Below are 12,821 nucleotides of genomic sequence, written 5' to 3' on the forward strand. Positions count from 1 at the left end.
TGAACATGTCAAATGCTACATGATACAGTGGACACACAATGTGTGCCAGTGAATATATTCACATTGAATATGGATATAAGACATTTTTTTCAGCAAGATGGTTCTTCCTACTTGTCACCATCCAGTGATCCAGACACTGAGACACAGACTCTTTTCTTAGAAAAAAGACTTGATTTGGGGTTGGATTAGAAGGTACTTCCTCCTGAGAAACGCTCTTTCTCTTGTCTCCACTGCAAGCAGATGCTGGTCCCTGGGTCTGCTCTTTTATATATCAGAGCAAGGGAAATGAGAAGCAGGGTAGAAGAGAAATCCATTGGGTGCAGGGCTTCCTTGAGGACAGCCTAGCTCTTGTCCACCTAACATGTCTCTAAACTGACTTTTTGGTTGTGTGTCAACCCTAACCCCAGAAGAAGGAAATTGCACAAAGAATGTCAGGCTTGGCCTCACAGCCCTTCTCCCCGTGCACACACCTCCCTGCTCAACATATGGGTCCTCTAGACCAGGCTGTGGCATTCTCAGCCTTTACCGCCAACCCCCCCCCCCCCCCGCCGCCCTTCCCGTCATGGTCTAGTACCCTTGAGTGGGAGTCCTCAGCAGACTTCCCATCCAGAGCAGTCTGCAGAGAGGCTTTCATTAGGATAGTAACATTGTCCACAGGAGATAGCAGCACCTACTTTGGTCGTGGGGTTGCTCATGTCCTACTGCGACTGTCATCGTTTCCAGGCAACCATTCTGGGCTGGGTTGTCATGTCCAAGCAATCATTCTGCAGCAAACGTTGGACCAGAACCACACTATCCCTATGCAAGCTATTTTGCTGTCAGTGGGCAGATAACCCTCCCTTGCAACAAGAACCGTAGCACTTTGACCATGTTGGTAGCTCAAGCCCCATGGGCATCCAGCCACTGGTTTTTGTTTTTGTTTTTCCTCAGTTGATGTTTTGTTCTCTTCCTCCCATACCTGTCAACCCACTATGGAGAATCTATCCAAATTCCAAGGCAAGAAGGAAAAAGCAAGTTATAAGAAAAAGATCTGCAGAAGAATGTCATTCCTGCTTCAGAAGCCCTGATTTAGGATGAGAAACAGGCCGTGGGACTTCCCATTGTGTTCGAACAACAGCCAGATTGTCATATCTAGTACTGGGACATCTACTGATCCCTGAGGAATAGACTTCAGGTCCTTTGGCACTAACATGTCTACATTAGGCATGCAAAACATGGCAGTCCCACTGCCCATCTTCATCACACCTCAGGGAGCCTTCTTTACCTGCTGTGCCCAGAAACATGACGATGATGCTCTTCCCAAACCTTCAGGAGCCATGGTGCTGCCAAGAAGCGATCCTCACCCTGACCTAGCCAGAGTCGCGGCTCCTGTCAAATGCCAACAATGCAGCAGAACAGCAGAGAAGTTTATCTCCAGCTCCAGCAATATTCTGAACTGAGCCTCTACCAGATCTTTCAGCAGCCCACCCTGAACTGTCCTGAAGGCCACATGAAGAATCAAGAGGCTGGTTCTCACAGCCAGCAATAAAGTAGGACAAGCATCCTACCCAAGTTCAGGAGCTGTGGTGCGCGCTCCTGTTTTGTGATCATGTACTTGTAAAAAGCAAGGTAGGAGGCGGGGAAAGTGATAGTATGTGAGGCTGCTGCTGGGTAGGAGGGATTTACCTCCTACCTCATTATACAGCTGGGTACAGCTGCTGGGTAAGACAGAATCCTCCTACCCAGTGCAAACCTCACATACGATCACTTGCCCCACCTTCTACCTTGTTTTTTTACATGCAAACAACTACAAAATGGAGGTGTGCACAGCTCCTGAACTTGGGTAGGACTCTAGTATTCCTAATTAATAATTGTGTGGACTAGCCTAAGGTCTGACATGCAGTTCAGATGCACATCACAGATTGTTGAGTTGGGGGAGCGCTCAGTTTTCTGAGAAGTGAAGAGGAGTAAAGCACCGCTTTATTTTCTTAACATTGTTGAATTTTTTTGCTTAGGAAGCTAGAGCAGGTCCCTACCACAGAGGCACACTAGGACTCTGCTACAGCAGGGTATGAATTTATACCTAGAGTGCCAAAGTGCCAGAATACCTTTGTTCTGGCACACATCTATGCTTCCCAGCAGATTGCAAAGAGTTTACACTCCCTATCATTGTTCTCTCTAAGACGTGCGCATGTGCACGTGCTCACAAGTTTTTGGATGTCCGCTCAGTTCATTTTAGATCCCACTCAGGTTGGATTAGGAAGGCCCCATTCTGAATGCAGGTGCACGCACACTGCCTTGATACTGCCTCCCAGAACAAAACTCATTCCACACAGAGATGAAAAAAATTAGAGGGACCACTGCTCCCTATCATGTTTGAGCTGATAACCCTCTGGCCAGAGACTCCTGCCTTGCACTTGTGGGAGGTTGTTATTCTTGAAAATATTTATATACTGCTTTTCAACAAAAAGTTTTCAAGTTGCTTTGCATAACAAAAGGTATAAGAAAATGGTTCCCTGTCTCAAGGGCTCAGTCTACCCAGAGACCAGAAGGATAGGAAGATCAAGATTATATTGAGGATATCCATTGAGTAATGCCATGATCTCCAAGATGGTTACCATACTATCTCTAGTCACCAAGGATTTCCTTGCTTGGCTGAAGCACTTCTGTCAGAAAAAGGCTATTCAAAACAGCAACCCAAACTCAGTGATTCATTTGATGCCTCTTTCTTCTTTGACAGTAGCCATCTGAACACATTACAATACACAGGAAGGATTATAGCCTCTCTGCCATTTCAACCAGGAAATCCTTTGGCTCCACCCGTGAGGAGACTTGCTGTTCTCACTTCAGTTTGAAGGTGACCACCTGTTGAGTATGTGCTTGGACAAGTGGCAGTCAATGGGGAGATTATTCCATCTTCTCAGAAACATCTTCCTCGAATCTTCCAAGAATGACTGCTCCAGAAGCCATTTAAACATGTTTAAGTCCTCCAGGCAATCTGGGTGTATGTCTCAAGATGCTGGGAAACAATCTACTGGCTCCACAGATCTTCAAAAAGATAATTCCAGAAAATCCAACTGATTCTAGTATCCCGTTGCCTTCCGATTTCAAAAAACACTATATCAAAATGCTAAGTATTACTATGAATATCAGACCTAGGGCATTCAGTAAGCATATATGCAGGGTGGCCATCTGATCCTCTCTCCACATCTTCACCTGACATTACAAAGTCTATGGGCAGCATCTAAATTAATGTTTTGCCGGTGTCATTTCTGTCCATGAACAGAAGAAATGCTGCACTTGCCCAAAGATTCCTTCTGTAGACAGTATTCCTTCAAATATGGAAATTTATGCTGACAGTCTGGATTCTGCCCAGTTCTGCCTGCCCCCCTCACCCGCTGACATTTTTTAGCTAAAGGGTGCTTCAATGTATGTTGCAGTGTTGCAACCCAGATTTCTATCACTTCCTCCCTGGGCGAGTGGGGCGCTGCCTTATTCAAACCTAGTCTCTTTGGATAGCAACAAGTAGGGAGAATGGAGAATTTGTTTATCTATGAATATTCATTGTTCTTGTTCATTAGTCAGCAGCCCAGTTCCTTCCTAGTTTTCTGTCTGGACTTTTAAATTTGGGTGTTTTCCTGGTTTAGACTAGGATATTTTTCTTGCTACCATTGCTTCATCATTAGGAAGTGGAGATGCCTCCTAGTCCAACCACCAGCCAAGTCTTTCTTCCAAGGAAAGAACTTGCCTCCTATTGGACAGAGAGAGCATCCAGTGTCTGGAATATTGTCTGGTGAACAAGTAGAAGAATTCACAGGTAAGCAAATTATTCCATTGTTTTGTGAACACTTGAAATAGGAAATACCAGACTGAGTCAAATACTTATAATTATTGTAGCTAATGTACTTCAGCGTCTTAAAGAAATAAAAATGGTTTTGTAACAATATGGGAGACAATAACTGAATTGAGTGATTTTATTTGAGTTAATCGGATTTAGTTTAACATCAAATTAATTATTTTGGAGGTATTGGTCATTTGCAGATTCAGAAAACCCACTTGCTTTATCACCTACAGAGGCAATTCCTTCTTGCTCTGGAGTATTCCCTTCCCCCATCTCTTTCACAAAGCTCCCCACACTACTGTTGGTATGTTATGCAAAAGCTCAGCTGGAGGGAAAGACAAACAACCCTTCTTTTCCTTTCTGGGTCATATGGAGTGGCTTATCTTGCTTAGTTTGGGGCAAAATTGGAAGCAGCAGCAGAGCCCAGCATAGTTGCTACAGGTGCATGTGTGTGCATGCACATCTGTTTGTCTTCCATCAGTCCGTGCATGCTTTGGGTACTTGGAGCTCTCCTGTGTGCTGGTGCCATTCTCTCTGTCCTGTTGGTGCTGTTGTGCTATCTTCAGCTGGTGCTGGGTAAATCTTGCTCCCTGCAAAATCAAGCAGAGTTGTTGGAAAGAATCTGCAGAGACAGCCTACCTGTGACTATTAATGTCACTCTTAGCAAATTGGCAGAGTCACAGGAGGTGGTGGAGGGCTGCTTCCAGCATTGGTAGGTAGGATCAGTGCTTAGAGTTCCTCCTCTCCCTTCCACCTTAATGTTACCAATCAAGCTTAATCTTTGTCCCCCACACTGCTGCACTGCAAGTGTAGATGCAGAGAAAACAAAAAACAAGTGAATAAAATGCCTTCATCGGAAGTTATACTTCCTATGGAAATTTATAGGAAACTATAAGGGAAAGAGTGTGTTCACTAGCCTTTATAGCTGTGGTGCTGGAAGAAAAACAGATTTCTGCTGGACAGTACTGTAGCACAGTTGAAGCCCTATTTCCATGTGTGCGCAAAAAACTAAGATTATGCTGATAACAAGTGAGTTGGAAAGTGGATGGAATATTTTAAATGATGATGTGCTGGTGGATGAGATTTGGGAGAGGAAGGCTCATGTGTGTTCTAATTATATATGTACACTTAGGAAGCAAGAGACCGTTTTTAATTTCTTGAATGAAACATACAAGAACTCAAGCTTGTGGAATACCAGTATCTGTTCTGTTGTCCCTTCTTAATTATATGAGGGGAGGAGCAGGCCACTTTTGTTAACGAAAAAGAGATACTCAGCATGTGCTCAAAGTCATTTTTAGAATATTCCCACTAGCTAAAGAAATAATTGTGGGCTGCCAAGCCCAAACACAAATTGTGGACTCCTGGTGATTTGCAAATAACTACTTAATCATGGATTTTTTAGGCAGGCATTTTGTTGTTATATAATGGGTGTTTTTATTTTTTAAGATTTTGGCCGACATCCTGACTAATGAAGTGTGTGTGTAAGGAGGCTCTTCAGTTTCTGATCTTGCAGAGTCCTTTTGGAGTGCAAACAGCACTTGGAAGTCTTCGTCCTCTGACACAACAGCACATGTGTTGTGTCAGAGGACGAAGATTTCCAAGTGCTAACTGGGCAAAGAGGCACCTTTTACTGTGGTGATTCTCTTTATTTAGCAGGGGGAGAGTAACTGGCCCTATCCACCCCCAGTGCAGTACCTCCAGTAACTGTTGCTGGTGTCTATCTTATATTTCTTTTTAGATTGTGAGCCCTTTGAGGACAGGGTTCCATCTTATTTGTTTGTTATTTCTCTGTGTAAACCGCCCTGAGCCATTTTTGGAAGGGCGGTATAGAAATCAAATTGATGTTGTTGTTGGGAGAGTTGCATGTGGGCTCTGGGAGAGTTGCATGTGGGCTCCCAGCGCATTGCTGCAGAGCCTCCTTACAGGCATGCTTTGTAAGGATATCAGCCACCAGATTCCATGTGTTCTGCCTCTCCAGCCCCATTCCTTCCCAAATTTGTATTGCAGAGCTAGCGCAATATCTTGAGTTAGTGGATTATGCATGATGTGCAGCTCTCTGATGCTGCAGAACACTGGGGCTACTGAGCATCGTAAAAGGCAGCCCTAATGGTATAGTGACAGGGCTTGTGCAGTGAATTCTGGGCATCAGCACAACTCTTTTTTCCGTTGGAAATGATGGAAAGGCAAACTGCACTACTGCTCAGAAGTGCTTGAAAGTCATTGCTCAGCAGCTCTCCCCCTGGGAGATTTTTTTTTATTTTCCCCAGAGGCAGCAGCAAAGCTTCAGCATTATTTTTAAAAAAACAAAAACCCTAGTGCATTATGGGGCAAGTCAGTTGTAAAATCTGGCCAAACTCCCAGCTTTGCTCTGACTTACTCCCTTATGCCTTCTTCCCTGTGCATTGTGGGGTGAGTCAGCTCCAAATGCGAGGAGTTTAAACGCTCGGTTTTTGTAGCTGGCTTGCTTCTCTATTCATTGGGAAGGAGTAGGGATGTGCATAAAATGGATATTGTGTTCTGTTTTGACCTTGAAACAAAATGCCACCTACCAAAACACTTCATCAAAACAGTGGTTGACCCTGGCTGTTTTGATGGAACAAACTCAAAGTGTTTCGAATGTTTCGGCCATAGGAAACAATGGGGAAACTTTAAACACCCCATTATTCCCCATCGGTCGCTCCTAGGGACACCAAAGTGGGTTGAGTGGTAGGGAATGATTGGTACTACCTATCAACCTACTCACAAAAGTAATGGGCAAGCAGGCAATTCTTAACCTTTCAAAACAAACAAACAAACCCTAGGATCCTGCGCTATAGTAACATCATTGGCACAAGTTTGTTTGTTTTTTATTTTGTTGGCTGCATTTTTATACTGCCTTTCTGCCCTGACAAAGATACTCAAAGTGGTTTACAATATTAAAACAAGGAAATAACATAAGATTAATAAAATGTCTCAGGCTGTTGGTGTTTGTTCAGGAGCTGAGGACAAGAGCTCACTCGCCTGGGCACCTCCTTCCTTGCCTTCCTCTCAGAGCACACAAGTCTTTCAGTACTCCTGGGAAGGTTGTGGTGGAGCTGCCCCAACAGTTCTCACAGGCCAGTGCTGGTCTCTATGGGAGCCGTTGTTCAATTTCTATACCACCCTTCCAAAAATGGCTCAGGGTGGTTTACACAGAGAAATAACAAACAAATCAGATGGATCCCTGTCCCCAAAGGGCTCACAATCTAAAATGAAACGTAAGATAAGACACCAGCAACAGTCACTGGAGGTACAGTGTTAGGGGTGGATAGGGCCAGTTACTCTTCCCCTGCTAAATAAAGAGAATCACCACGTTAAAAGGTGCCTCTTTGCCAAGTTAGCAGGTTATGCTCTCCCCTGGCCTGGGCGCCTCCTTTCTTGCCTTCCTCTCAGAGCACACAAATCTTTCAGTACTCCAGTTGCTCTCTCACACACGATTGACTCTTTACTTCCTAGTATTGCAACTGCTGCCACAGCAGCACCCTTGCTTAGCATCAAGCAATCATAGCCATAAGCTCAACTAGAGTAACTTCAGCCACATTTCGACTGAGTATACCTTGCAATGCAGATTGCAGACCAGTGAGTGAAGCACAAGCTAGTCTCAAGGCTGAACATGGAGCTCATCACAGCAATCACCAAGAAGTATTTTACTTACACACACACACACCTGTCACTGTCCATTTCTTGCTGCAACACTATCTCACAAAGAAAACAAACTACAATTCAAGTTTTGCCTTTGTTTTGCCTTTGCCAGATGCAAATAGCAAAATAGCAGCAATAGCACAGCATATTATACTCAGTGCTTTATAATATATAGCATATATACTCAATGTTTTTTTCAGTGCTGAGAAAAGAAAGCCATAACATCAAAGTTGCCTTCCTCCCCTCCTGATGTATCCTCTTCAAAAGAGGCATAAGGGCTCTCTCTGCCTCCCAGTCTCTGAATACATTCTGAGATTCCCTCCTCTCGCCCCCCAGTCAATGGGGGCACAGTTGCCCATGACAACACTTGATTTCTATAACAACCCAACCAAGAAGCAAAGAGATCACAAGCCAATCAGAAGCCAGTGCCAGAAAATCGATCGGCAACTCAAAATATTTTAATTGAAATGAGGTTTTTCTGTTCTGAGTTCAAAACAGGCCCTTTGTTAAAAGGTATTCTGTTTTTGAGTTGAAATGTTTCACCATCGAAAATTTCTCCACATCCATGGGAAGGAAGCACTTACTTCCCAATACATTCTGGGATGAGTCAACTGCAAAAGCAGGGAATACTCCATTTTTGCATTTGACTCAGAGCAAGTCAGCACAACACAATAGTCATGGCATGCCGGTTTGGAAATGCTGATGTAGCTTACTGATTGGGGTGGGCTCTGTAGAAGTTTTAAAAGAATTTTTGCCAAGAAAACCAGACTCTTGAACAAAATATAAACTACAAAATAGATAAAGTGATGGTCAAGTAAGGACAGTTCATCTAATGGAGGAAGAAACAGTGAAAAATAAGATTGATTCAGCATGAAAAATGTTTTTTAAAAGCATGAATAAGTAAGAACTGTTGGAGAATAAAGTTTACAAATATATCTGTATTCTTAAATTAATTGAGAGAAAAATAGAAAAATGAATCCTGCAACAGCAATCTTGTTTTGTTTGGTGTGCATGAGGGTTTGAAGGCTGAGGTCTGACTGCTCTGTGAAACTGAATTGTGTCATTGCTAGAACTTTATAGACAAGCATGCAAGGACTAAAGCAGGCTTCCCGCAACCTGCAGATCTCCAGGTGTTGCTGAACTACAACTCCCAGCATCCCTAGCCACAATTTATTGTGGCTGGCTGTGCTGGGAATTGTAGTTCAGCAGCATCTGGAGGGCCGCAGGTTGGGGAAGCCTGGACTAAGGCATTCTAAATCTGGATGTCTAGAGATAGGCTAGAGTGACCCTATGATATATATGTTATGACAAGATTAAATAATTTTTACTGCATCTCTCTTTTGGCAGAGATCTAGTATAATTATACAATCTCAAGTGCTGTTGTTATGTGACCTTTCTCCAGAAACATTTTGAAAAGTGTAAATCCCTGAACTTTTTGATAGTTGCACTATAATAAAAGTCAAATATTAGAGCAATTGAGGAAGGTCAGAATGTTTTGGATCACTTCTAATGAAATTGTCAAGCCTGACTAGCGGAGAGTAGTTATTAAATGTAGGTCAGAGGATTTATAATGGGTAATTATGGAAATGTAGAAGTTTTTTTATTCATTAGTCTGTAGAAATTAACCATTCTTAAAGAGGTTCTCTTCCCCTCCCCTCTAACCCTTTGTCTCAGTTGCATGGGGTTGTGTTGGGGTATTACTTTTGGTTAGGATAAAGATATATGTTGGATAGATAGAAGCATGTTATTTGAAAATATTGGTGTTGCTTTTAAATTGACATCTATGTCTTTGAAATTAGTGGGGGGTTGCACTTTTTGCACATTTAATTAAAATATAAAAATGTGTAATTTCAAACATCATTGCTAATAAAGATGGACACTTCTTATAAGTGGAATACCCTGCCAGTGGGGGGGGGGGGGATTGAATCAGAAAATTTTCCAATGTCCTATATCAGTTGGGTTCTGATTTAGAGTGTCATATTTACCAAAGGGTGGGGGGAGTATATTCTGTTTACCTGAACAAAAGATGGCCCTGAATTTAAGACAGCCCCCTTGAAAACAGAGGTTAAATAAGGTTATATCTGTATTTAACCAAAAGGAACAAGACTCTGAATTTAAGACAAGCCCCGCCCCAATTTCTAAAACCAAATAATTCTGGAAAAACCTAGTCTTGGATTTGGGTAAATACGGTAGTTTTACATGCTATACAAATATTTCAAGAGTTTTTCCCAACAGTCAACAGTAGTTGAACTGAAATATTTTACTAGGGGAAAGAAAGTTCACTTAATGTGGTTTTAAATATTCAAACACATTCAAAACTTTTTTTATTGGAATACTGTACTCCTAAGAAATGATAATTCAATAACATATGCTTCACTTGCATTGTTTATTTTATAAAGAAAAGTGTAAACGTGCCTGAAGCTGTTAATATTCTAATTTTGGCACACCTAACAGCAGAACATTTTAAATCTATGTACTGTATACACTTCCTAGGGATAATTGACAGGGAGTAAAATCAGTTAGAACTTTGAAACTGCCTAGTTTGACTGGGATTGTATGCATTCATTATATTAACTCACAAATCTGAGAGAACAGTATGAGAAATGTATTTTAGAAATGAAATCTTTTCTGTAGAGAAAAATTATAGTGGGAAATATTTTATATTTTTATGGTAAATGCTTCTTCTCATATCTCTGACTGTAGCTTCTGTTTTGTGGACACTGGGATTTGTTTTCTTTTAGTGTGTAACTTTCCTACACTGGTTACTGAGCACAGTTTGAAAACTTTGAAGTCTCTAAAGGAAGCTAGTGGTAATCTTGTTATACAGTATTTCTGTTGGGAGACCAAGAGATTTATACTCTCTCTTTTAGTTGTTGAAGTTTTATACCATTCATCCAATGTTTCAAGATGATTTAAAACAAAAAAACCACAGTGTTTGATCATACTATTTAGCAGTTTACCTAGACTAGGCAACCATGCGATAAGAGTTGGTATTGTGCAGCCATAATCAGATGTCTTTCAATACTTTCTAGCTTCCTGAAAAGGTCAGTGGTTATTATTAGATCTGAATTCTTACATTTTTGCAAACTAGGGTTGTGCCTCCTGGAAATGGTATTATCCTTTCCATTATGCGCCATTCGCTTCAGATTTTGAAGGTATCACAGACATGCCCTCAGACTTCGAAAAGGGAACCAAACCGGTAAGGTTTGCGACTTACCTTTATAATAATTCATTCTAAGTCACTAACAATGGGGGGTTCATAATAGTTATTGCTACTGAACTTTATTTTGGCAGTTCAGACCGCTTGAGCAACTTATGGGAGTCTTTCCAGCAGCAAGTGGCAACTTTCTCCCAGCAACTTGGCGGAAACTTATGACTGATCCAGTAAGTAATTGCCTTGATCTCCCCTCACTCGCTTTTCATCAGAGCAAAACTTGAATGTTATAAAATTCTGTAACAGCTTCAGTACTTGTCCAAAGAATGTGCCTGTTCTGCTCTGTCCACTAGAGGCAGCAACTCAGCAAACCTATGCCATGGTAGACTGGGACTAGTGAATTCCCCTTCCAGTTGAAATTCAGTTTGTTCTCTACAAGCTGTAGTGAGCTGTAAAACAACAAGCACTTGACTTACCTTGAACCTAATCAAGCCACATCATGGGGCAGATGTGGGAAAAGGTGTCATAGTTGACCCACTGATGACCTCTATATGTCTGGCTAGCCATCAGAAAATGTGAGAATTGTCCTAGGATCTTCCATCACACAGCTTGAGACCATGAGTTGTGGATTTTGCTGGTCTTCTCTGAGACCCAACCTCAACTAGAGTAGGTCCTTACCAAAACTCATCTTTATTCTGGAAAGACTGGTTGTTGCTGTCCCTGTCATCCATCCAGAGCCTTTTCCAAGGCTCAGGCTTACTGAGCCTTATTGAGAGCCCCAAACTCATATGGAAGCCAGCTTAAGAAAGGGCCAGTCTGCTGAGCAATCCAACTAGTTGTCCTAGAACCACTGATAGAGATTTAAATTGATAGTATGATCTCTACTATCTTCATGTGTTCGATCATCAGAGGGGACCCCATATTACAGGATCCTCCTTGTAAGCTTTTAAAAGAAAATTTGAAAATTAGGAGTGAATTTCTCCCTCACCCTTTTGAGCTGCTAGGGCATTTGTCGGGCCATCAAGACTTGCAAAGGGTCTACCGCTCCAGTATCCCTGCCATTTGTGCCACTTGGCACAGAACATCAAAGAAGATCCGAGGTGGCTTGAGAGAATTCTCAATCTTGTCACTGTCAAACTAATAAGACCCAATGAGGGTGCTTTCTCAAGAGGCCCCAAACTCCAGAACTAGTCCTGCTGGAAGGTGCTAACGTAAATCCTAAGCATAACATTTAGAAAACGCTAAAGAAGGCATACTGTAAGGTTCAAAAAATGAGCAAGAGCCATAGGACTCTTTACCTCCTTCCTACTGAATCTTCAAGAAAGGGAATACTTGTTCTTATTCAGAATCAGAGTATTATGCAGCATAAACCGTAGTTTAATGTTGGTGTTAGTGTATTCCTTTAATAGCAGTAAAGGCAGAAGAGAAGGATCCCTTCAGGGTGACAGGAAAGAAATGTCCAATTTTTGAAATGTAAACATTTTAGAAGGACCTCTATCACATGGCATTTTGAAAATTGTCAGCAGAGTACTGTTCATTTTAACTTGCTTTCATAATGAATTTGAAAGGAAGAATGCAACTATCAATATTGTGTAGTTACTTTTATCCTATACTCTACTATGCTCTGAATCATTGTAATTTAATGAAATTTTATTAAACACAGGAATCAAGTATAATTGACTTCTATCCTGAAGACTTTGCTATTGATCTGAATGGGAAGAAATATGCTTGGCAAGGTAACATTTTGGGACTTTTGAAAGTAATGTTTTAATATTTGTTCAGGAGGTTTTGGAACAATTTACAAAACAGGGGAGAGTTTGTTCCATAACTAGGTTTGCTAACACTTGCCATAGTAATTTCTGTATTTGTAGATTTTAAACAAACACAGAAAAGTAAAAAGCAAGAACAGTTGCTAAATAGGTGACCTAGGATGTGATAAATAGTAATTTCAGCAGTCCCATTAGTGAGTAGCTGACAACATTATATCGTGCCAAAAGAAAGGTCTGGCTATGGAGAGCTGTTCTGCTTTAATCATGCTGAATGAATGTCCACTCAGTAGGAAATTATTGTTCTAATTCTTACAGCATGTGGGGAGAGAAGAGTGGATTTAATAATGAAAAGATTGGGGGTGAGTAGGGAAATGGGCGGGGAGCAGGAGGAATGCATAACTTTTCCCCCTGCCCTGCA

General features: G+C 41.7%; 1 protein-coding gene across 2 annotated transcripts in view; it reads left to right on the forward strand.

The window, feature by feature from the left end:
• The window catches only part of XRN2 (5'-3' exoribonuclease 2), a 106,721-nt gene that overhangs the window by 64,413 nt on the left and 29,487 nt on the right, over positions 1–12,821 (forward strand). For both annotated transcript variants that reach the window (XM_053246084.1, XM_053246085.1), the window contains 3 exons: positions 10,572–10,679; positions 10,775–10,864; positions 12,298–12,370. In XM_053246084.1, the coding sequence (XP_053102059.1) occupies positions 10,572–10,679; positions 10,775–10,864; positions 12,298–12,370 (271 nt within the window). The remainder of the gene's footprint in view (positions 1–10,571; positions 10,680–10,774; positions 10,865–12,297; positions 12,371–12,821) is intronic.

Source organism: Hemicordylus capensis, chromosome 4 (genome assembly GCF_027244095.1).
Source record: "Hemicordylus capensis ecotype Gifberg chromosome 4, rHemCap1.1.pri, whole genome shotgun sequence".
NCBI classification, from domain to species: Eukaryota; Metazoa; Chordata; class Lepidosauria; order Squamata; family Cordylidae; genus Hemicordylus; species Hemicordylus capensis.